Here is a 26162-nt window from a genome sequence, read left to right on the forward strand (position 1 = left end):
TGACACCTCCTGACACAGAGCTCCTGCACTGATGGGCAAATAGGCAGCAGGTCCTCCAACGTATATCGCATTTGCAAACTAACCACATTTTCGTTGTCATGGAAACAGTCACGAACACGCTATAATTATGGAACATCTTGATTTCATGTGTTTAGGCAGCCAAATACAATTTGGTTAGGGAGAATACGGTGGTTTGTTGTAATTCACAGAATAAAAACAGCAGCTCAACCTTTGCATTGATGGTAAAATGTGTGAAGCTCTTCCACATTAACTTCCACGGGGAACCAGACGTTTTTACTGAACGCTGCAGCTGGTGCTTTGCTGTTCATGATGACTTGGATTAGATCACCCTGGTGTAAACTGTAGCACGTGACTCGCGTCCAACCTAAAACGTGTAACACTTTGTTAGGTCCCTCTGTTTATCTGTTATTAAATCTATATGGACATGTTATACTTGTTTATAACGCACTGTAACGCTGATGAGTAACAGTACATCACTTCTTCATATGTGTATTTGAAATATGCTCCAAAATATACACCCAGTTGTCAGTTTATTAGGAACACCTAGCTCAGACTGAGTCAGTCTAATCCAACAGTCTTTCATGAAGGTGATAATGTTATACAAAGAGATATTATTTCATCCGGCCTCACTGATAGAAATGGGTGGGCAGAATAATAAAAATACCTATTTTTCAGGTTTTGCTGCAATTTCTTCAGTCAATTCAATTATCCTCGTTCTCTTTTCAGCTGCCCATTACACTCACACACTCAGGATGCCTTCCATTCTCACGTTCTCAGAAACATATATATATATATACACACAGTGGTTACGGAAAGTATTCAGACCCCCTTAAATTTTTCACTCTTTGTTATATTGCAGCCACATGCTAAAATCATTTAAGCTTAAATACTGAGCAAAGGGTCTGAATACTTATGACCATGTGATATTTCAGTTTTTCTTTTTTAATAAATCTGCAAAAATGTCAAACATTCTGTGTTTTTCTGTCAATATGGGGTGCTGTGTGTACATTAATGAGGAAAAAAATGAACTTAAATGATTTTAGCATATGGCTGCAATATAACAAAGAGTGAAAAATTTAAGGGGGTCTGAATACTTTCCGTACCCACTGTATATTGGATTTATAAGTCAGTCGCAAAGATTCATCTGTGGGGGTTGCAGCGTGTTCTTTTATGAAGAATAATCAGAGTCAAGTTTCAGTTTTAAACATTTATTAGCACAATTGAATAGACTATCGAATAAAGCAATTTACAGAGCTCTGGGTTCCGTCTCCATCCGAAGCCCTGACCCTAAACAGCAAAACCGTTTAACTAGTCTTCAGGACAAGAGGGAACACCTACCTGCCTGGAACCCCATCTCTTATTTGGATTTATAAGTCAGTCGCAAAGATTCATCTGTGGGGGTTGCAGCGTGTTCTTTTATGAAGAATAATCAGAGTCAAGTATCAGTTTTAAACATGTATTATCACAATTGAATAGACTATCGAATAAAGCAATTTACAGAGCTCTGGGTTCCGTCTCCATCCGAAGCCCTGACCCTAAACAGCAAAACCGTTTAACTCGTCTTCAGGACAAGAGGGAACACCTACCTGCCTGGAACCCAATCTCATATACAATTTTTGAAATGTGTAATGTGGGTTGATCTGATGCCTCTCGTGCTGTTCCATTGGTCCATCCATTCCCAAGGTCCTTCCTGCTCCACCTGAAGAAAGATAGTTTTCCTAGAGAGGGAGAAAAAAACCTAGCCCTGCCTGTGTGTGTGTATGAAATTAGCTATTTTACCAGGCAACTGTTTCTTCTAGGCCAAAATGTGACTATAATCTTATCAAACCCTAACTCCCCTGTCTTCAAAGCACAGAGGGAATAATAAGCTCTTGTGGAGAAAAGGCAACAAATCTAATGGAAGCCTGTGAAATGATGAGACCTTGGAAAGTTACTCAGTGCATCACACCTTTAATCACAAGGGCCTGTAATATCACAGAGTTTTTCAATATTCATACAGTAACTTAGTTTCTCATCATTTTAGTGAACATATAATGTGGTGAATAGTAACTTCATAAACATATCTGTGACATGCAAGTATGGGAAAATATAATCTTAACTATTCCTTTTCTAGTATGATAGAATAGTTATACACAAACAAAGTGAACACACAGGTTAAATGAACAACTAGAGTATAACTTTGTTAATAATTTTACTCAACAGGGTCAAACTGTGTTTTGTCCTTTCAGCTATTACATTAATAAATGACATTTAAGAAGGTGGAACCAGTGAAGGGTTGGGATTTTTTTTCTTGATAAATCGCTGACTTAGAAACTATTTTGGAAATAATCATTCTCAGCAGCTGATTAAATTATTACAGCCTGCCCTGTGCTGTGCTACTTTTAAGGTGAATGAAGATATTTTTAACCATGGACATTGACCAGGCTTTGTCACGTGTTGGCATAGTTTTGACTCAGGGTTACATATTGACGTTTTCTCCTCAGCCAAGGCATATTAAGTGACTCTTTTCTGCCCACAGCTAATCTACCCGTTGGACTGAACAGCCCTTATCATGTCTAAAGGCACAGTGGTGCTGTCCTACAGCGGTGGACTGGACACGTCCTGCATTCTGGTGTGGCTGAAGGAACAGTGCTATGATGTTATTGCGTTCATGGTGAGGTTTCGGGACCACTGCGTGTGTGTGTGCGCGCAACAGGTGTCTTGGTTTGTCCTGCCAGCCAGCCCAGCTGGTTTGGAAGTTTTACAATTTGCTCTCTTACCCAGCTGATGTCATTTGTCAAACAGGCATGTGTGAGATTTGCCTTATTAAAACCACAAATTTTGTGTGTGTGTGTGTGTGTGTGTGTGTGTGTAACTGCTGTGGAATGCCAGTGCAACTTGTGGGGAGACATTTCGACATTTGGTTGAATGTGAAACTGTTAATGTGTAACAGTTCTCGGGCTCACTGTTCAGAAAAACATGTTAATAAGGCAAGTTCACAATGACACATGAAAAGATTTAAATGAATAATGAAGTTACCGCAGCTGGGCCACATTCTACATGTGTTTGGTCGGCGTGAGGCAGAGCCTGGAGCAGATATTTCAGTACTATTAAACTTAGCATAGCTGTGATGCTGAGGAAAGCTGAGCTGAGCTGTGCCCCCCTGACCCACCGGCCCAGATTAGCCCTTGACTGTGTGTGATACAGAAAACCATGTTAGTAAGGTAAGAAACAGACCTGTGGGCAGTGCGTGAGAGTCAGTGCTCGTTTTCTTCATTTTACTTCTTTTTCTTTTCTCTGGACGGACTCTTGTCTTCTCAAGGTCACTTCTTTTTTTAATTCTCTGCGCTGACTCATCTTTTCAAGAGTCCTCGCTGAATTTCACCGTCGATGACCTGCTGCGTGTCAGGCCTCAGGGAGACGGAGAGGGGGTCACCATCTTTAGATTTAATGATTCGGGAAGTTGTATTTTACACTGTGTAATAGATCAGTTATTTTGTTTAGATTTCAAAGTTAAACATATTATTATTTTTATTTAATGACGTGCGTTTCCTAAAAGGGCAGGCCTGGTGTGGAGCAGACACTGTGCATAATTGACTGTTGATGATGAAACTACAAATGCACTATGCGTTTGCGTCACCTTGTCAAAAAATGAGGAAAAGCCCCTGCATCAACAGCAGTCAGGCAGAATCACAGTAACTGCGTGTGGCTGGCACTATGATGTGTTTAGCTGCAATTATGAGTTTTTAATGTATTTATTTTAAGTGATAATATTTGTATGTACAGTAAATAACAGATAATGGGGGAGGGCTCAGACAACTAGCCCAGCAGCTCAGATATCCTCTTGCCGCCTATAAATTGTGTTCAGCTGTCAGGATGTTCTTATGTCTCAGCAGATGTGATTTGAATTACAGATGTCAGAATACATTCTTTTCTCTTTTAGCCAAATAAATCACACTGCCATTAGCAACTACTTTGTCAAGGGAGACCTGGCCAAGGTGGCAGCATTACAAGCTTCAGACAATACAATCCAACATAAAACGTACATACAATACTAGGACCAGACAGTGTGTCTGCATGTTTATATATGGAGCGTTTTCGTTCTTCCCAGGACAGCTTTTGGTTTTGCAAAGTGTTGATTGTGTGGCATTATGTAATGAAAAGGAAAATATGGATGGATCCTATTAAATTTAAATAGGTTGAGTTTTATGTGTGTCTTTCTAGGCCAACATTGGGCAAAATGAAGATTTTGAAGCTGCTCGGAATAAAGCAGAAAGCCTTGGTGCAAAGAAGGTGAGAGACTAAATGAAATACGATGAAATGTAATAAGCATACAGTAGAATATGAACATTGTCAGTGATTTTGCATGCTCCGCTCCAGCATTTTCACGTTTTCAAATTGACTTCATGACTGCCAGGCAGCAGAAGGTTTTAGGTAATGCTGGTATAAATGTATTTCTTTATATATTTTGTTCTGGGGGCACTTGAAGCTGTTATTAGACAGCAGCCATTAGTGTGATGATAGGAGAGGGAACTATGAAACATGAATGACCTCTTGACTTTCAGATTAAGGTTAAGATGTTGAAACCAGGGATGTTCATCGTCAGCAACTTAACTTCTAACTTGCCCCATGCTCGTGTATGTAGCGTTTGTGTGGTGGTGGGAAATACTGATGCTGAAGATACAAAGGTTAAATAGCAATAATTCTGCAGTAAGACATGAAATTCTACAAATGTTTTGCCATCTTTTCTTAATATTTTTCATGGGTTTTTCACACTTACAGGTGCATTTTGTTTGTCATGCAGTGAACTCTGTACTGTCTGAAGGTGGCACTTGTTTGGTTAAGCAACATAGATAAATCATTCACCATTCATTTTCCACCACATCTCCCATCATATTCTAGACACATTTCAAGGATAATTTAAGCACATTTCTCCCTGATCAATACTTGAATGTCTATGTTTATGTAGATGATAGTTTTATATGCCAATCCAGTCGAGGCTTTAGCTTAACAAAGCCCTTTTAAGGCAAACATCAGTTATTTCTTTTCCTTGAATGAAAGATGTCATAAATAATTCATGAAACATCTGTCACATTGCCCTGTTTCAAATACTTGACACAAACTTGATCTTCATTCCTATGTAGGTTTTCATTGAGGACTTGCGTACAGAGTTTGTGGAGGACTTCATCTGGCCCGCAATTCAGGCCAATGCTGTGTACGAGGACCGATACCTGCTGGGCACTGCACTAGCACGGCCCTGCATCGCCCGTCGTCAGGTTGAGATTGCAAGAAGGGAGGGTGCGCATTTTGTCTCCCATGGTGCCACAGGAAAGGTAAACTAGACACAGACTACACTACGAGGGAGGAGACGATCACGTATTGGCTAGTATGGCTAAATCCCAGCAGCCAAGACTGAAATAAGAGTCTGAGCTTTCATAACATGGCCTTCACATATCTGTCTTTTCTGAATATTTAGTTAAAGAACATTTATATTTTTGGCTTTATTGTTGACCTGGGACAGAAAAGAGTCATGTTTTTCTAAGCCAAAACGTAGACAAAATCATCTAGATGTAGTTTTAGGTAGAATACGTTTCACCTCTCATCCAAGAGGCTTTATCAGTTCTGTTCAACTGATGGTGAGCAGAAGGTATTTATCCCCCTGGGTGGTGTTTCAGTCCTCCGAAGGAGCTGGGTTCAAACCTTGGCACACAGAAACTGTGTGGAGTTTGCATGGTTTCCCTGTTCCTGTGTGGGTTCTCTCCGGGTACTCTGGCTTCCTCCCACTGTCCAAAGATATGCGGTTTAAGTTGATTTGTAACTCCTACTCTTGCCCGTAGGAGTGTGTGTGGTTGTCTGTCTCTAAGTGTCACCCCTGTGATAAACTGGCAGCCTATCCAGGGTGTACCCCACCTCTCACCCAGTGTCAGCTGGGATTGGCTCCAGCCCCCTGTGGCTCTTTAGGATAAGTGGTATAGGTAATGGATGGATGGATAATTGTTCAAATGTCCCATCATTGGCTGAACTGCAGTCCCTATATTTTGCCTGTAGATGGAGACAAAAACCACATCGTGAAAACAACACAGTGTTACTTTGTAACCATCTTCAGATGTTTCAGTCTTATGTCTCACAGAGACTCTAGAAGGAAGTAATTTTAAAAATAGCACAGACAAGATGTGATCCTGGCATCTGTCATCTCCACTCAACCACCACTGCACACTTGTAGTTACATTTGAAACCATTACAACTGACCTCACACATGATCCACAGACCTCAAGTAGTGACCTCAACTGTGTTTTTCAGGGTAATGACCAGATACGATTTGAGCTCACATGCTACACCCTCTACCCCGAGGTTAAGGTGAGTTTCCTGTTTGACTGTACTGACAAATAATCTGTTGAGATGAAATGATCTATTCACTCAGTCTCTGTTTGTGCCTTTCAGATCATTGCACCGTGGAGGATCCCTGAGTTCTACAACCGCTTCCGAGGGAGAACAGACCTGATGGAGTACGCACAGGTGATGATGGTGCCTCAATAAGTTTTATTATTGAGTCTGTCAATCATTTGGAATTACTGATCATTTGGTCTATGAAATTTCCATAATGACGTGCAGTGAATTTAGTTGCATATAGTGAAGAATGATATAATTTGTTATCCCTTCTAGCTATAACTGACTCATGATTTCAGTTAACATTCAGATTTATTTTGCTTTGATCACACACACATTCTGTCTCTTTATTCACATGGTCCCATCAAGGCTGGATTCATTTTTCCCACTAGAGGGTGGCCAAGATGTTTTAGTTGGCACATCTCTGCTGGAGAATTTGTGAAATCACACAAGCTTAATACACTGAATTCTTGAGTTTTCATTTGAACATACCAAAAATGTCTCTTTTTGTCTGTTTTTGCTCTTTTCAGCATCACATTTTAAACAGAAAAATAGTGGAGAAACAGATGTATAGTTACACAGTTACACAGTTGTTTGGTTTCTCGTATTCAGAACATTCATGACAGACAAGTGTAATTCTGCTTTAAAGTCTGTACTTTAACCTTCATTTGTGTATCATAATACTGCTTTCTTTGTCAAACTAGAAAAATGGCATCCCTGTGCCCGTTACTCCTCAGGCACCGTGGAGCATGGATGCTAACCTCATGCATATAAGGTGAGTAGGACTCGTGTGATACACCTTCTTCACTTTGTGTGTCGGTATCTTTTCTTTCAAATAGATGCTAATTTTCTAAATCATGTTTCTAAACAGCTATGAGTCTGGCATCCTTGAAAATCCCAAGGTAAGACCAGTTCCCAATGGCATGTCTTCAAATTCCTGAAAAGAAAAAGGTCTTACTCTTAATTATTTCTTTGTCCCCCTCAAGGCATCTTTATCCTTTGGAGTATGATGTACTTTCAGTTAAAATTAATCTATTGCAGTACCTGATATAATGTACTTGGTGAATCTGAAGCATTTATGGAGGTTTCTCTACATATACACTGTTATGAACCAGCACTGATTAAAAGCCATTAAAGTCATAGTCTTAAATAATGTATTTTGTAAAATCATAGTTTCACTGACAACGCAAACATAAACTAGAGAATTAAATTTATAATCTTAATCAATGGCACCGTTATTCATTTGTGCAACTTGTAAAGGCAGAATGAAAACGTCCACCAGAGTTAAAGATAAAATGTCAGATTCTACACAAACATTTGGACAGTGGGTGTCCTCTTCACCTGTTCATAAAATGTCTTGTACTACTAATTCTTCATGATCTAATCTAGAGTTGAACAGCACAACCAGGGACAAAACAACAGAGTGGCATAGAAAATAATCTCTTGTTCTCTCCTCACATACACACAATACTGTTATTTTTATAACAGCAGACAGCAAAATATTACATACATCTTGTACGGTTAAAATGCATCATCCACTTGGAGCGACTGTAAAAATAACCTGGCAGTAAGCCTGCTGTGCCCTCCTCTGACCCCTGCTAGACCCACCAGAGACAAACACAACTCACTCTTCCCACAGTGGCATGGTTGAGACACAGTTTGATCTTTGCTGGAGTCAGAGGTCAAAGCAGTACATACAGGTTGCCCCCAGTGACCCCCCAAAACTCCCATCCCTTGGTTGCTGTGTCTGTGTCTGTCTCTCCTCACCCCAGGTCCTCACCAGGCCCTGGGAAGAGCCTGACACACAGACACTGACTTGTCGTCAGCAATGCTTCAACTAATTCCCGATTTCATGGGAGCCAAGGAGGGGGAAGGGTTAGGGCGGTGCACCCAGCTGGGGCCTCCTGAGTTGCAGCTTCAACTCCTTGGGACCTCATTGTTCCACTTGTTGTGCTGCCGCGGGCTGCAACGTGGGAGGGGAGCCATTTCATCGTGACACCATGACACCAAAATGTCACCAGTAACAGTAAAGTACAAAGACAGTGCGCCAGACAGATGAGTCCCCAATGAACGGCGTGTCACAGGGAGGCGAGGGGTCCCGCACTGCTGGAGTGGAGGTGCAGGGGCAGGGCCACTGTAACTCACAGACCTTTATCTCTCTTGCCCTCTTTATATGATCCTTTCTCCCCTACCGCTTTGGTGACCGGCCGGTGGAGAAATGTTTTGAAAAGAATAAGACAAACCAGCTCTATAGCATAGCAATGTATGATGACAGTATTGTGTAACTGGTTTCATTTAGGGGTGTTGTATTGGACCGTTTACTCTGATATTGAATTTATTAATGGCATTAAATACAATGAAATATTTATGGTACAGTGGTCAAGAGTGACAAAGGGATTTGAATATATTCCCCTGGACACCTTATGATACTTAGAATTTTAGATTGGGCTGCGATAGTTTAGTAATTTTGAGTAGCTGCAACCTCTGGCTCTTCTTGCAAGTGAACTTTTTTAATATGAAATGCAGTATGTTTGTTAATTTGAGCTAGAGTAACTGTCATAACAAGAAAATCACAGTATAAAAGTATCATTTCTTCTTTTTAAATACTCATGGAGATCCAAATTAAATCTGGAAATGAATATAAATGCCCACTTAACTTCAAAAATAATCACTAAAGTAACAACAAAGTGAATGTCTCACACTGACATGTCAGATTCTGATCCATCTAGAAGGTCATCTGAAACAGGCCGTTATGTTCTAAGCATCTCCTCTCTGTATCAGCCTCTTTCTCTCCTCCAGTTACAACCCTAAAGGCTTGGACCTCGACTATTCACACCCCCAAACCCCCCCCAACCTGTGGCACAATGGCTCCTCTTTGCTCAACACAGTCAGATTAGGAAATGTCCAAATGATCGCTCATATGTTCACCTGTAGATAAGAGTCAACAGAGTTCAGGTTACCCTGTGATTAACACAGAATCCTTCCTGATAACCCAAAACCATGTTGCCTTTAGCACAATGGCCTGGTGGCTATTTTTTATTTACTCGCCTCCATCTGTTGGCGTTGATTATGTGAAGACATGCGCCCAGGGCAGCTGCAGCTAGCTGTTACCATGTCCATACACTCATATAGGCATGCACCTAATGACTGCTTTGAGTTAGTGGTTGCACCACATTATATCCTGGTTCTGTTGGCATTAACACTGGGCGATGTGCTTGAGTGTATTGTCGACTGACTGAAATTTTTCTAAACCATTCAGATGTTAGAGGCTCTCAGGGCAGTCCCCTTGATGTCTCTGGTTGTTTTTGACCATTGCTGCACATCAGTGAGCACCACTGGACTGACAGGATTTTGACTTGATGTGTGATTTGTCAGGTATTTCATACACATGATTAGCCAAAATATATTTCCATTCGTGTTATTTAACTATAAATGTTGGGCAGCTGAATTTCCAAAAATGTTTTTTATATCATGATACCAACATTGTATGTAGTGTAATGTTTTGTATACTATTAAAAAGGATTTCAACTCTATCATCCATCTGTAGCTGGCATTAACAATTCAGATTGTTATGTTTTAGATATTTCTGCACCCTAGATTCCTCACTATCTCCTCTCTGCATCCCTCCACACACAAGCAGTCAGGGCCCACCCTGAGGCAGCCTGACACTTGTCCTGAATCATTAAAACATCACCTCAGTCTTAATTATAGCTTCTGCCAGTGCGCTTCCCAAGGCCCACCCTGTGCTTTGATCAGGGAGTTGATGGGCCGCTGTTCGTGTTGAGCAGGAGTAAAGGAGCGTAAAGCCAAGCCTCCACTCACTTTAGAGGAAATGAAAACTTGTTGTCTGCTGGTCGCATGGCTGGCTGGAAAGATGGATGGATAGGAGGCTGCCTGTAGGGGAAGGAAGTGGGCTTGTAGATGTATGTATGCTTGTGAACGTGTGCTTTGAAGTAAACAGCTCAGCTTTGTCATGAGCTCTCGCTGCCCTCAGGTCTGATCGGTCTGACCTGTAATGCTTAGCCAGTTCTCTTTGAGTCCATCTCAGCATCACTGTGGCTTTGTGTAGAAATGCCTCCCATCCTCATTAAATTCAGCCGAGAGTCTAACATTAACCAAAACATCCTGGGTGTTAAGAACAGAAATATATCTCCAGCACATCATGTGCATATTGTTTTATTTCTGTCTCAATTTGCCATGTTTGCATTTTAAAGAGGACAGACTTGAAACATGGTGATTTAAGCATCAATTCCAACCCACTGCAGCAAAGATGTTTTACTCTTTTTCTCTTCCATTTCTACTTTGCCTTCCCTTCCTCCCTTCACACCCTCCTGCCACCTTTGAGTCTTTTTGCCCTGTTGGCCTCAATTGAAAACCAATGAGGCAACTAATATGTGGAAAGATAGAAATTTACTTGCTTTAAGTTCATACGTCAGCCTTCTTCTTTGCTATATGGACCATGTTTAGCACAACAATATGGCAGAAGCAAAGACTGCCAAAGGAGCTGCTCTGAGCTACATGATGGTGCGCTTCACGCCCCATTTGCCACCAATACCTCCTGCCCCCTCGCCTTCTCTATCTCTACCTTTTCCTCTCTTTCAGGGCCATGGCTTTGGGACAGGTCCACCTGCAGGGGGTTTGAATTGAAATGCATTGATCTCTCGCTCACTGGAAACAAGCCTATTCCCCTTACTTTTCCTTTTTTCTTTGTATCCAACAGCCTGTAAATTTGAGCTCACCCTAACAAAATATGCACGATTTCTTATGTTAATCAGTTATTATGAATTTGTATAAGTTAAAAAAAAATGTTTTAATTGATCAGCTCAAAATTGTTCCACACTCTAAAAACTGCTGGTTTATAGGTAATAAAAACTGAAGTAAAACTGAAATCCATCAGAAATCTAAGAATTTATTTCTCCAGAGCAAGGTAATATTTAAATCTGTTTCTTAAGGAAGGAACTTGGCACAGACAAATGCTGTTGGAGCTAATGAGTTTTACATGCTACTGTGTTTTATTTGAAGGGCAAAAGTGACAACCATGTGTTTAACTGGCACAGAAACTGTATACGTTCTCTTTCTTCAGTATTTAAAATTCAGTCCATCTTTCCCCCCTCAAAGAGTGTGCATCAAAAGGCTTTTTAGACTAGTCATTTCACCCCTCTCCTGTTCGTTCTCATTTGGCATCTTTCAGGGAACTGAGGCAGAAAATAAAGGAGAGGGAGATGGGCGCCTTCTCAGTCAATTTTTGTGTTTAGTTAAAAGGAAGGAAAGTGATTGCGCTGCTCGTTCTCTCCTCACTGGCAGCAAGCGGATGCCGATTAGTTATTGTATGAGGATTTAGTGTCTGGTAAAGCTTTCCATTTAAATGCACCCAGTAGTTATTTTGCATAGTCCCCCTGCAATTTGCCTCAGCTCAAGAGACATTGGCCATCGTCTTGTCCTAATGCTGTGTAATTGTTGGAGGGGCACATCACTGACATGTCAGAGCGCCTGGCTCTTATAGGTCCCCGCCATGACTTAGTGAAATCGCTCCCGGCTCCCACCAACTGGAAGAACGAGAAACGTCTGTCACCCAGGACAACTTTAGTGGATTTTGGGAAGTGGACTTTAAGTCTTTGTTGTGTGCTGCCCATTTAGCAAAGTTCTTGATTTGAAAATAAAATAGAAGAGATATGTCACTCAGAAAATCAGGAGTGGAAAACTGGTAGCTTCAAGGAGGTGAAGACAGTTAGACAGGAACCACAGATGATAAAAATGGGCAGATCAGAGATTTGTACAGGCAGGAAAATATTATTGAGGATTTACTGTTGTTTAGATAGGTTCTGTCATTGTATCTGTTTTGACTTGTCAAGCGGTTGCTATTTGTAAGCCATTTCTCTTTTTTTGCCCTTTCCCACTCTCCTTGTCACTGCACCCTACTTTCCCCGCCTTCCCCTGTAGTGAAGGGCCATGCAGAGAAAATGAAACCAAAGAGAGGAGAAAAATGAAACATTGATTCTTTTTTTGTCTTCATTCAGGTTCTGATGACTTTTTCAGGTTTCTCCTCTTTCACGCATCATCCTCTCTTTTCTTTAACCCATTGTCAGCTATCACCTCACTCAATACTTTCCACATTTGCAGTTCTGTTTTCTGATGAGGTCTCAAAAGGTCCTGCTTTTTCATTAAGTGAAATAAAGTGTATAGAACAGAGAAAGTGATTATGTGTGTTTTCTTTCAGATCCATGCTCCGGCTGACCTGTACCTGATGACCAAGAACCCGGAAGATTCTCCCAGCATCCCCGATGTACTGGAAATAGAGTTCAAAAATGGTTTGTGCTTGCAGCATGTGTCACCTGTTGAGTCCTCTGTCAGCATGTGTTGGTTTTAAAGCTTTACAATTTACAAAAGGAAATCCATGGTGTAGATCAGGGGTTTTCAACTACTTGTGACCAAGGGACCGCTATTCTGACTAAGAAGTAACCTGAGGACCACTGCTGCATGGCAGATAGACTAGATGGGCACTATTTTAATCATGAAGGTCACCTTGTCTTTTCTAAATTTTATATATTTACATGAATTTGGTTATTCACAAACAATAAGTAATACATGGAAATTAAAAAAAAAAGATTCCTACAGTGAAACTACATTACTTTATACATGGTCAGGGACCACCTTCATTGCCTTCAGAGACCACCAGGGGGCTGCGAACCACTGGTTGAAATCCCCTGATGTAGATGGATAAACTTAATTTGCCAAAACAAACAAAAACAAAAAACAATAATATGCAAGTTCAGAACTGACATGAATTTAACCTCATTAAAATTTTGTCAAATGTAATTTTCATTTTCTTTATATATGTGCATGATAAACAGCAGTGTTAAAAGTAAACAATGCGTTTCCAATTAAAAAGAAGATGAAATTAAAGTTAAAACATGTAAAACAGCAAAGGTCTAATTTGTAAAATATGTCGCTCATCAACTGAAGCTCATGTACACACAATGGAAAAGAAGTTTCATTTAGTTTGCATGAATTGTATTGAATGATACCAGTTGTGAACTTGTGCGTTGCATCAGTGGGAAGTGGTGTCCATCCTCGCTCGATGACCACTCCACAACATGCCCGTTCATGTTACTTAACATTGATGGTTGTAGCTGCAGGGTTACAGCTCTAATGTTGACCCGGCTGCACTTTATCGCCACCCCTGACCACCCAGACTTATCCTTAACCCCTCACAGCATTACTCGGTCCAGAGCTGCCCTGTTTGGCCCAGGGGCATGCACAGAGGCCGGAAGCATTAAGTCCAGCTAATACACCAAGCCCTGAGGGGGCTAGAGAAAGGCTCATTAGATATTGCTACGAGGGCTGGGCTGAATAGTGGAAAGTGTCACATGTTTGTGCAAAGAGAAAATGACAAGAAACATCCTAGCCTGAGGCAAATGGCACAGATGTCCCTTAATCTCTCATCACTAGTGGTGGCTGAAGCGCACAAACATCAAACGCCTGAAAGACACTAGCTCCTCTGATCACATGGACCCTATGAGCTATAATTGTAATTTAACGGAAGTTCAGAAGATTGGTAGAAGATTTGATGGAGATATTTGGCTGTCACAAGTCTGCTTTAAAAGTGCAAATTAAAATGCCATTTACCAGCCAACATTTACCAACACTGAAGTGGTGTTTAGATCATTTTACCAGTTTTCCAAAGAAAATATTTAAGTATAAATCAAATAGCCTAGTCTGGTTTCGCGGGTTCTTTGCAGGCCTGTGTTTTCACACATATTCTCCTTGCCTTTATTGAACAACCTATGACAAAAGCTGTTTAGCTGTCCGCACAAAGACCCGAGCCTACTCCCTCTGAGCACAAGATCAGCACAAGAATGTTTCATTTCATTCCCCCCTCCCAGCTTTTCATCCCTGCCTTTCTCACCAAAGTTTTCTCACTGATTAAAAAAGAATATTTAAAGACAGGAACCCCCCTCCCCGTCAAACACCCCATTCCTTTCCCTTTTTTTTAAATCATCCCTCCCTCCTTTCACGCCAAAGAAGTGTAGAGGAAAAAGAGACAGAGAGGAAAAATGTAAAGCAGTAATTTTTCCTACAACTGTGTCTGCACTCCCATTGTCTGCACTGTTAGGCTGCGAAAAACTCAAGAAAAGGATCACGGGAAGAAAAAGGCCCCTCAGTGAATGATAGATCCCACATGATGAAGAGAGTGAAACAGGGAGTGCAAAGATGAAAGGCCAGCCCCTACACTCTCATGTTCAGACACTTCATTTATTTGAATTTTTAATCTAATTATCAGGTATCCGGCTGGGGGCTTAATAATGTATCATCCATAATGCCCTCTGCTGCACTGGGAGGTACAGTTTCTTCTTCCACGGGAGCCATCACCATTCCTGCAATATGAGAATTGGCCATAAACAAAGCCTTTGTCTAAAAAAATGTGTCCAGTCCTTCACTTGTCATTCCTATCAGGGCTTTGTAAACACTGGCTGAAAGGCAGCAAGAAGTGCTGCTCTTCTCTTCAAAGCTACCTGAAAGACAACTGAAAGAATGCTACACTATGCATAGGACTGAACGATGGATGGATGGAGAATGAATATCAGCAGATTTTTTCCCCCTCTCCTCCTTGTGTACTTCTCAAATGGTTATAGTCACTTCCCAGCACACACACTGGGGGTCTTTCCATTATAGGAATCTACCGAAACGTGCCGTGCCAAGTAACATTCGTCATGAGTTCTACATTTGTTTCCACTACAGTGCGCCCACTTTGGAAGTGCATTCTACGAGCTAAATTTCAGCACCCCTCAGGAGGTAGTACTAAAATCAAGTACCAGGAACAGGAGGGGGGAATGGGTGTGTGCATGCAGAGCAGTCACCGGTGATTGGTTAAATGCCTGCATCTTCACACTTCAAGCATTAGCATTACAAGCACCATGTGTAAACACACAGCTGACTGGTGTGTGAGAGGGGAGCAGCCCCTCCCTCCTCTAAACAGAGACCAACACAGAGAAAATACAATGGAAAAACAAAGCAGGATGCTCTGCATCAACCCCGGAGGCTATGCTTGGTGGTGGTGGTTAAGGGAAGTACAGGGTGTACCACTCGTTAGGTTCCGATAGTGGAAACACACAATACATTCCTTTTCAGCCATGTCTCTGTTTCCTCGCCTCCACCTTTGGCCCGTGTTGTTCAGTGAAGGCCATGAATAAGCAGGTTCATGACAGTGATTGATATGCATTTGGTTTAAGTGTCTCTGGAGAGGAAGTGTGTGGAGTAAACGTGGGTGTCTTTTAAAGAACAACTGTGCATGCAAGAAACATAGTAATAGGAAAATAGGGTGATGAATCTCCAAGTGGTTTTGTCTCTCACATATGTGCATAAAAAAGAAGCAACACTTAGTGGCGCAAAAACATCTCAGCACTAAAGACAGTATGGGTGACAAAGCTGTGTGTGTAATTGAATCAGGTAACGGCCTGCCCACAATTTCACAGCTTTTAAATGAGCAGGGCCTCTGAATTTATTAGCCTTTCTCATCACCTTCTTTCTAAAAGGTTTTCACATTTAGCTGATGACTATTGATTTCGGTGACTGAAATAATGAATACTTGTCAACAGATATTATCAAGTAATTGTAGTTGTTATTATTATTTTTGACAATTTAGTCAGTTGAAATTTATTGTTTCATTAGATTTTGAAAAGCCATTTTCCAAATCCACTGAGTGAATTTATTTTCCCATTGTTTTTTGTGGTCTTTGTGCCCTTTTTTCAGTCTGCTTATACTGGATACTATTAGATACTATTGCTCTAGTAGTAAATGATACTATAAAATTAACATATTTTTTTATTAACATTCAAAATGAAAATATTTTTACAATGCAAAATATAATTCTGTGGTCACAGCAAAGGCAGTCAAGAACCAGAAACTATGTAAAACTTTATGGTGGGGGACTGAAAGAGAACAAAAACACAACTTAGGGAAACTGCTACTAATCAGATTTTGCTCTGCTACTACTGCGTTTTAGCAGTTGTCCTTCCATCACCTATCAACCAGCAAACAGGTTAAAGAAGTATTTAATACTTCATGTTGATGTCCGGTTCTTCTAGCCATGCTAACTCTAAGAGACGAGCCAGTCCAAGTAACTTCAAAACAGTGCTGATTTATTTCATGAACACAGGTAAAAATTAACATTACACGCTCAGGTATCTTGCACCTCCAAACTGCACGCAGGCAGATGTAAGATGAAAGACCCCCGAACCCACCAGGCCTATACATTATATCCCCTCGGTTGGGCTAGCCCCATACTACACAGAAACGTCAACCGAGACGTCTCTGTTGCCAGCTTTGCAGCTGGTCATAGCAGTAGTCAAAACATGAAGCAAATCAATGTGTGTGTGTGTCTGTTGATTAAGTGGTGTGTATCTAAAAACATTCTGACATGACATCTGGTGATATGTCATGACATTAAACATAAGAACATATTATGATTATGATTATGGTTAAACACATCATAATAATAATAATAATCATCCTGTCTTTTAACAGTCATTAACTTTTCTATCTAGTTATCCTTGAACATATGCAACCTGCAAAAACTCATGAGCATGACTAAGCATTTAACAGCCTACCTAGACATCCTGACTCCACTAAACATTTCTAATACATAAAGTACCTAACCAATGTCTATTTGACTAAAAATACCTAACAATGTGTATATACCTAAGTTTGCTGCTTTAATTGAAAAATTCAAACAGTACAAACAGCACATTTAACTCACATCAGGTGCCAATAAAGTAAAAATATACTGTCTATGAAAAAGATAATTTTCACTTTAGTAATGCATGACCATGACAGCTATTTAAGTAATGTTCATTTTCTTGTTGAGTTGAGTTGAGTAGTGTAGGAAATGAAGGGTAAAATTGAACAGGAATCTGGTTTGCTGCAGTTACTTTACACCAATTTAGGAAACGATAAAAAAAATCAAAATACATGCTTCTGTCTTTACCATGTTGGTATTTTTGTTTATCAAAGACTGGTATTGCTTCATTTTGACTGTAACACAATTTTTATAAACTAAAGATTTAAAAAAAATAACTAGTAAACTAATAAAGTTGATTTTTTTCATGTTTTTTTTATGTTGTGTGATATCATTTAATAAATTAAAGTTTTCTTTCTTAGGAATGCCTGTCAAGGTGACCAACGTGAAGGAAGGCACATCCAAGGACTCACCACTGGACATTTTCTCATACCTCAATGAGATTGGGTAGGCATATTTCATCGATTTCTGTACAGCATTTATAAAAAAATTAATCAGTGAGCCTTGTTAGATATCGGGTGTAAAGAAAGAGGCAGTACTTAAGTTCACCACCTCTGAAGTGTCTGTCATTGGCGACCTGGGGTTTAATCCCACCAGAGTTTTCCCTCCTGGGTCTCCTCCTTCATTAGAAGGTGATGTTTTTCACCAGCAGGTCATTTAATTAATTTAATTACATTTGTTACTTAATCTTGACTGTAAGCTAAATTAATTCAAGCTGGAATTAATGTGTGAATATGATTTTTTGGAAAGTTACATGCTTCCCTGTCTTTCTTTTAGAGGAAAGCATGGCATAGGCCGGATTGACATTGTAGAGAATCGTTTTATTGGGATGAAGTCCCGAGGTAAAGAATTAAAATTTACATTTATTTTTTTTACCCGTGTTGGTTATGACATTTTTGCTGTTTGTAAGAAATTTGTCTGACAGGTTGCTTCACTTACACAAACAGTGATACAGTAAATTCAGTGTAAATTCAGTAGGAAACACAGATTTGCACTTACTCTGACTTATTGATATTTTAATTTTACATCCATTCAATGGCGTTTCGTTCAGTACCCCAGGCTTTCATGCAATTTTCAGTTATTTTACATGAGTGCTTTAAGTGCCACACTTGCTATTCTGGTTCCATAAAAGTGGGCTGGAAGGCAAACACGCTCTCCTCAAAAGAAATTTTTTCATCTGAATCACCTGGAATCATAGACACTGAAGTTACTGTACTTCTATTTACACACACACACATATACAAAACACACACTGCAATCAAGATAACAGCATACACACTTCACTGGATACACCCAAATACACAGTGCACATATTTACATATTTCACAGGAATGTTTTTCCTTATATCTTTGGTATCAACAGTCAACTTGAAAAGCTCCTTTGTCAGGTTACTACATGTGTTACCACAGCAACTGTGCATGGCTAGGGAGTTGTCCTGGCCATACGCTCTCACACAGACACAGACGCCCACACAAACTCTTCTTCCCCCACAACACTATGTGCTATGATTGGCAAATTGACCGGCCAACAGACTGTGGCTGTGGCACAACTTGGCAGGTAGAAATTGGAAAATGGGAAGCCCACTTTTCTCTCCCCTTGGCTGAACAAAAGATCAAAGCTTTTTCCTCCAGTGAAGCAATAGGAAGAGGTGGAGTACAAGGTGTCCAAGCGGTTGAATAACTGCCACCGAGTGTACATGCTGGTCTCCTCTGGAGTGGCAGTCGTGTTAGCAAAATATGTGATGGGAGGGATTGAATGGGGACATGCCATACTTATTCGAGTTGGGTCATATTCATTTGTGAGGGGTCAGGGAGGCGGAGGGGGATTGAAATGGTTTGTCAAGAATGTTGTCACAGAGCCACAAAACGTCCAGCAGCCTGTGTGTCAGACTAACATTTCCCACCTGTCACAATGCTGTCAGACCTCTGACCTGTGCACCAGTGATGGCGCACTTATCAGAAGCAATCGGAGGTGGCTTTATCTTTTGATGATGGACAGGCTGTCTCGTGTCCAGTTCCTGCTGCGGTGATACTAACAGTAATACAAACATTTTTAATGTATTTACTTTTTTTTATTCAAAGAAAATTATTTTCTATCATTTCTATCCATCTTGAGTTCTTTATCTGTATTTATTGCCTGTTTAAAGCTGGACTGACAGTTTGCCCCAGAATTCAGGCCTGCAGTGTGGTTAGTGTACCTGCAGCAACTGTATAAAAGATTAAAGCCCAAAAAACCACAGGAGGTGTTGTTTCCTTAAGCTTAACTAAACTGCCACTGTTGGCGATTACCCAGATAGTGCTTCATTGCTTGCTCTTCTCTCCTAAGCTAGCTCTCTTTTGGAGCACTTAAGCCAAGTTGTGTTGGAGGGCAGTTTTAACTTATTTATCTGATAGAGCCAGTGGAAATGTTCCTGTGTGCCCCCCGTGGGTCACCAAAAAGCAACAGGATCAGGTAACATACTTTCTGAGGCTTTAGACAATTAGCAGGATTGCTAAGCTGTGTTTTTGGCCACCAGCACCAAGTAAGTGCTTCTCCGTTTTCACATCAGTCCAGTGCTGGAGAATTTGAAGCTGTACAGATTTGAGATGCACTGCTTGCTCGATTGGAAGAGAAACAACAGCACTCATCTGTTAAATATCAGTCCTGTAGTCAGGAGTACACCACACAGATGGTGAAGTTTGGCAGCTTAGCGCTGGCTGTAGTGCATCTGTTGGGTGGCTTGGCAACTTGAATCATAAAAGTGTGACTGTCATTCAAATTGACAGATGATGAGAAGACCCATGTATTGGATGGGGAAACAGCATTCAGTTTATCACAATTTCAGCTCTTACAAAAATGAATGTCATTGATAAAGCTACTATTTTTGTTGTCAGTTCTGCCCTCCTTTGTTTTAGCTGACATTTGAGTGACAGCTTCATTTCTCCTGTCATCTACATCATCTTTTCTTCCCCCAACCTGTCCCTCCCTGTCCGGAGGGGGTAAATTGCAGGGTAGGCAGATCTCTGGCCCCGGCTCCAGGCTGGCAGGGGCCTCCTACCCTGTCATTTACCCAGGACTGGCTCATCCATGATTTGTGAATGCTGCGAAGGCCCGTCTGTCAGACCACTGATGTTTTGTTGTAGTTAGTTCAGATTAACAGAGCTTGTACTTTGTTATTACGACTGGCCTGATGAAGATGATGACTGTGCCACCGTTCATAGTGAAATTAAGGGATGTGTTGGAGGAAATCAAAAATACAATTTCAGTATTTAATTTTTATTAATTAGTTAGTTATTAGTTTTTATTTTCTTAGATTCACATTTCTATCATTTGGATCTTAAAAAATGTAGACCATCATGATAGTGATGTGATATTGTGTTGAAGATTGGAGATGAGTGGCATTATAAAGTCTGTTGAAGGTGTATTCTTTGCCTAACTGGTTGTTAACTCATGCTCAAAAAACATATTCTGCTTTTGTGTTGTATGTGAATATCAGGGATTTATGAAACCCCAGGAGGCACCATCTTAATAAATGCCCATTTAGACATTGAGACCTTTACCATGGACAAAGAGGTACGACGGATCAAACAGGGACTGGGTGTCAAGTTCTCTGAACTGGTCTACAACGGTAAGTCTCTAAAACCCATCAACCTAATTTGATTTTCATTTTTTCTCTTATATGTTGTCTTTCATTCTTTTTTAATTTTGATGTATTAGTTTAGTTGTTACATTTTTTTTTATCCAGGAATGACATAAATTTCAAGGACAGACCACTCAGAAGTGTGATTATTATCATTACAAATTCAGTTTTAACATGCTGATGTGCTGAGGTTCTGTCTATAATAATGTCACGATTGTTAAATTCTGTACTAATCTCCTTTGTACTGTTAAAAATGTCTCCAAAATTGTGTGGGTAAACACTGATAGTTGTTTGTTTCAGAAGATCCCAACGTCGCTGTGGACTTTAAAAGGAGAAAAGTGAATACACACATGTGTGTTTTGTATATTTGTGTGTGTGCGTGTGTGTGTGTGTGTGTAAGCTTTTCTCAGCTCAGGTGTCTTAATCCTCGCTTCTGCTCAGTCTTCAGTCCCCTGCACCTTCATCCACATAATAGGATCAGTGCCATTAGAGACTGACTACTAGGCCACTTCACGTATACCCTCCAGAGACAGGGAGCAAACACACACACACACACACACATAAAGGTGCTACCTTCAGAAGCAGGACAGAGATTAAACCCATTGTGGATTTAAATCATTAATAACTTTGGCTGGTGAAGTGGTTTCTGTTAACAATCCACCTGTCTGTTTTACATTAATACTGCACTACCTATCCAAACAGATGTTTTTATGGGAGAAGTTGAAGCAATTAGGTTTATTGCATTAGTGATACAACAAGTAGAGAGTAAACAGCCTAATTCATAGCAGTTAATTGATTAATATTACTGATTTTAAATAATCAACATTTAAAAATAACTGGGAAAAAACTTTATGCTTGTGATTAGTGGAGCAAATTCTTAGTGCATATACTTAAAAAATGACATATTAAAAACTTCTTTTGGACCTGGGAACATGAGAAAGATATTTTAGATTACTATATAAATTAAATAGATGAAATGATGATTTGATTAAAATCATAATTAAAAGCCCAAACCTTCCAAAAGAGCCATGATACACTGACAGTGACACATAGACAAAGCTAACATGAAGTGAATCTACCTGACTCTAAACTGAAATGGGATCTGTATGTGTGCCACTGTCATGTCCGATACATCATGCAATCACAGATAATAAAAGCAGGGAAGGATTGTGTCTTTGAACATGGCCATATGATGAGGTGGAGGTCAGCTGCTGATGAGAGGAGCACCCCTGCTGAGTGGGGCGTGCCTGACCTCTGAACATATACAGACACATCCCTCACCCATCTGTCTCTGAGACTGATGTGCCAGGTCGGTGAAATGGGATAAAACAAAGGGGTGTATGAACTTCACCTGGAAGAGAAAAGAGACCAAAGCACAGAAAGAGTCATATCGAGAGGGAACAGTGGTCATCACAGAGATCCATGTAGACCCTGCTGCTAATAAAGGATTTGCAAAGGAGGAGTCTCTCTCTTTACTTGCTGTATTCCATATACTGTGTTTTGGCACTGCCCAAATTAATAACATTAATAATATACATACAAATATCAACAAAACTGGCACTTCATTGGCCATTTAGGTGTCTTGTGTTTCAATGAACTCAAAAACAGTAGAACCTAAAGGCTTTTAAGCAGGCCTTTATACTTTTTGTTACATGTAATTTGTTCCTGTTTCCTCATTCACCTCAGGTTTCTGGTACAGTCCCGAGTGTGATTTTGTGCGACACTGCATTGCCAAGTCCCAAGAGAATGTGGAGGGCAAAGTACAGCTGTCCCTCTTCAAGGGTCAGATCTACATCCTGGGACGAGAGTCGGCCAAGTCTCTTTACAATGAAGAGCTGGTCAGGTAAGGTAAAGTGTGTGTGTGGGGGGGTGGGGGGCTTGTAAAACAGACATAGCCCGTGTCAGTGAATCAAAGTGTGTGCTTGTTCTTACTTTACAGCTGTGTTTAGCTGCTGTGGGCACAGTTCAGCTACTCCACATGTTCACCAGTCAGTCTGTTGTTAGGTCAGCGTGCCCAAGTTCTCTTATGACCTCCACATCAGCATACTGAACCGACCCTGCCTCACAAAGACATCAGAGATGTGTCATGCTCAGTTCCTGGAGGGCAGCCCCTGACCCAAACCCCTCCTGCTGCACCCCTGTGCCCTCTTAGCTGCAGCAACAGTGGGTTTGTTCAGTAGGCTGACCCTTCATGCCCTCTGGGCAGGCTCAGCACTGACCAAAGTAAAACCCCTCCATATGCCCCTCCATCTCCACTTCAGACATGCACACTTCACTTGTACCCTAGAGTCAGAGAACTAATGGTGTTTTCAGCCAGAGGAGAGAAGTGATTTCACTGGGCTTTTAAGAGGAAAATACAGGGGGGTCATGCTAGTTAAGCTGGTCAGAAAGACAGAGACAAGGAAACATGCCTCACACAGTCAGCCATTCAGTTTGGCAAGTGAAAAAGCCATGAAAAAAAATCAATACTGTGAGCGTATAGTTTGTCCTGTGAGATAAATGGAGATTATACTGTACTTAGACTGTGCCTTCACATAGCCCTTTTAACCCATATTATATTAGCTTGTTACTTTGTTGCATTGTGTTTTCAGAAAAGCATTTAATAACCAACTGCTGAGTCAGTCTCAAGATAAATTACGACTTTCAAACAGTTAACTGCTAAGAAGCCATCGAAGCTGAAGGCTCATTGTGCTGAGATGCATTTCTGGGCTCGGATGGCACGAGTGTGACAGATGCAGTACTGCTGCATCACAAAGTCCTTGGGGCCACGGACAGATGGCACCAGGGGTTCCCCATAAAGGAGCCCGAACAGAAACCACCACAAATCAGTCTCAAATGCAGTCACACACACACACACACAATGGCACACAACTCTATATCATGCTTGTGGAGAAGACTCTACTGTGACTGGCTGAACTGTGTGTTTTCAGATAACTGCACTCCTACTTTAAATCTCCTACTTGTTGAAGTACTAAAGTATCTTTAATTCAACTTTGGCATAGAGCTTAACTGCAGCCTGGCCAATACTGGATTCTTAAGTCCAGTACTAATGTTGACATTTAAGAATATCAAAGAGTCAATAACAGTATATCCTGAGATGTTCCTTTTTGTGGAAATGCAGACATTTTTATGGCAAGCATACCTCAGTTTTTTTTTGAAGAATCGGTAACTGGGTGTTTTACATTACATAAATTGTTTTTATAAATAAAACCACAAATTATTCAAAAATGTACTTAATCAAAGAAAAACAATGGCCTGGTGTCTCCAGGGTTGTTTCCTATCTAATAAAGGCATAAAATGCTCCAGGAAACAAAAAATGATGGTCACAACACTAAAAACAGGCAAGTATCAGTCTTAATATTTAACAGAATATTCTAGTAGGTGGAAAGTGTTCACGTTGTAAGAGGAATAATCTGGTATAATAATGTTTTATTAGGGTAATTGTAGATTATCATAATTTCTACAATCCCATATGCAGTACATGCATCTAACAGTGGCATACCTGGAAGCAGCAGCCTTACAGCCACACTTTCATTTGCCTCCACATGAAAACCGGGCACAATTGCTCACATACACGCACAGACCAGATTAGGCGTGAAAACCCTGCTGACATCGTGGTGGCTCACCACAGGCAACAGAAAACGACGTCATTAACACACTGGTAATACAGCCTGTCACCCGCACCCGTCTGAGACAGAAATGTCACCCTCCTCGCTGTCCGCTGGCTCCGCGCTCAATTAGACTGCAGGGTTTCAGTGCAAAAAATATCACACGCTCTCACACACACACACACACACACACACACACACACACTGTTATGTATTCTTTCATGCCACTCATAATGGTGTTCAGGTGCTGGGTAGGGAGCCTTGTATTGAGAGTTGATGATTTAGTTGTCGATCTTTCTTTTTATAGTGTTTATCCTATCATTTGTTGGCAATTTCCTCTTTTGCTAAGTGCTTTTGAAGAATGAGTGCAAGCTGTACATTGGGTGTTGGGGGTGCCTTAAGGAGGAGACTCAGTGAGGGAGTGTATTAAGCGCTGCAGGTAGAAACTGCTGTAATTACACAGCACACAGACACTCTTTGTGAGACACTCGCACTAAAAAGAGTTGACTATACAACAAGCAACCTAAACAACACCGAACAGGCAGCAGCAGAAGTTATAGATGCACTACTTTTTAGGAGTAGAGGATAAACTGGAAGACAAACATCAAATTACAAAATAATCTCAACACTTAGCTCACAGTTGCTATGATGGGATTGTTTGTGCGTCTTTTGTGTGCTTGTCTACATAAGTGTGATTTAATTCGCCTCTATTGATTCTCCATTATTCAGGACAAACAATGCTAAAGAAGAGCGTTCAGGGGAGAATCAACCAGAGTGCTATTTCTAAGAGCAGATTATCAGTGATCCAGTTATCACAGCAGTTGATGAGGCTCCATGTCTCTTATATCTACTGCAGTGACATCAAACATTTCATTCACTTTGTTAGCAGAATATCCTTTTCTTTCAGTTCTTGTTTGCTCTGGAGCTGTTTTCCTCCAACCTCAAATTTGAAAAATGGCTTTAGTTTGGCCTCATACCTGTTTGTTGACTCCTCTTTTCACTCCAGCATGGACATTCAGGGAGACTATGACCCATGCGATGCCTCTGGATTCATCAGGATTAATGCTGTCAGGTTTGCACTCATTTCACCTTAAGATTAAGTCCAAACAGCAGGAAAACATAAGGCTATTAGTTAGATTGTCTGTATATATATATCCATCATACTGTACCTACACCAAAACTTCCCTCTTAATCTTTTATTCTTCTCATTCTCCTTCCCTCTCCTACAGGTTAAGGGAACACCATCGTTTGCAGGGTTTCTCTAGCACCAAGCAGTAACTGCTGCAATCTCATGAACCACTCCATCTTGTCTAAAGCGTTAGTAGATTTAGACCTTACACTTCCATTGTCTATCTTTTGTCTTATTTTCTAGTGTTAGTTACTTTAGCATCAGGATATCTTACACACTAGTAACCACCCCAGAATTTTACTGGATACACATGAAGTGATGAGGAGCAAAAGAAGAAAAAGCTACAACATGTAATGTGACGTGAAAAAATGTCAGGTCTACAGATCAACATTAAATGCATTGTGGATGAACAGTTTTATTAGTTTGCATGTATTCGTATGTTATTTCCTCAGTTTGTCTGGTTCTTGGTATCACTATAGGCCAGAGCTTGAATTCAAATATTTAGGAATACTTTGTTATAGAAATAAGATGAAGTGAAATGTGTTTTCCACTTCAGCTCTTTCCTTAATTTATCACAGAACAGAATTAGTATTTCTGATCAGTTTCCATGTAGTGACATTCATC

General features: G+C 40.6%; 1 protein-coding gene across 1 annotated transcript; it reads left to right on the forward strand.

Annotated features, from left to right (window-relative positions):
- Positions 1-2572: 2572 nt before the first annotated feature.
- Positions 2573-25869, forward strand: ass1 (argininosuccinate synthase 1). The gene is made up of 14 exons (XM_020600927.1): positions 2573-2674; positions 4225-4293; positions 5145-5333; positions 6301-6357; positions 6442-6516; positions 7092-7162; positions 7259-7289; positions 12605-12695; positions 17545-17629; positions 17960-18024; positions 20658-20789; positions 22488-22644; positions 25416-25481; positions 25639-25869. Exons 1-14 carry the CDS (start codon positions 2573-2575, stop codon positions 25685-25687), a joined length of 1239 nt encoding a protein of 412 aa, XP_020456583.1. The 3' UTR covers positions 25688-25869.
- The last annotated feature ends 293 nt before the right edge of the window (positions 25870-26162 follow it).

Source organism: Monopterus albus, unplaced genomic scaffold (genome assembly GCF_001952655.1).
Source record: "Monopterus albus unplaced genomic scaffold, M_albus_1.0 scaffold49.1, whole genome shotgun sequence".
Lineage (NCBI taxonomy): Eukaryota > Metazoa > Chordata > Actinopteri > Synbranchiformes > Synbranchidae > Monopterus > Monopterus albus.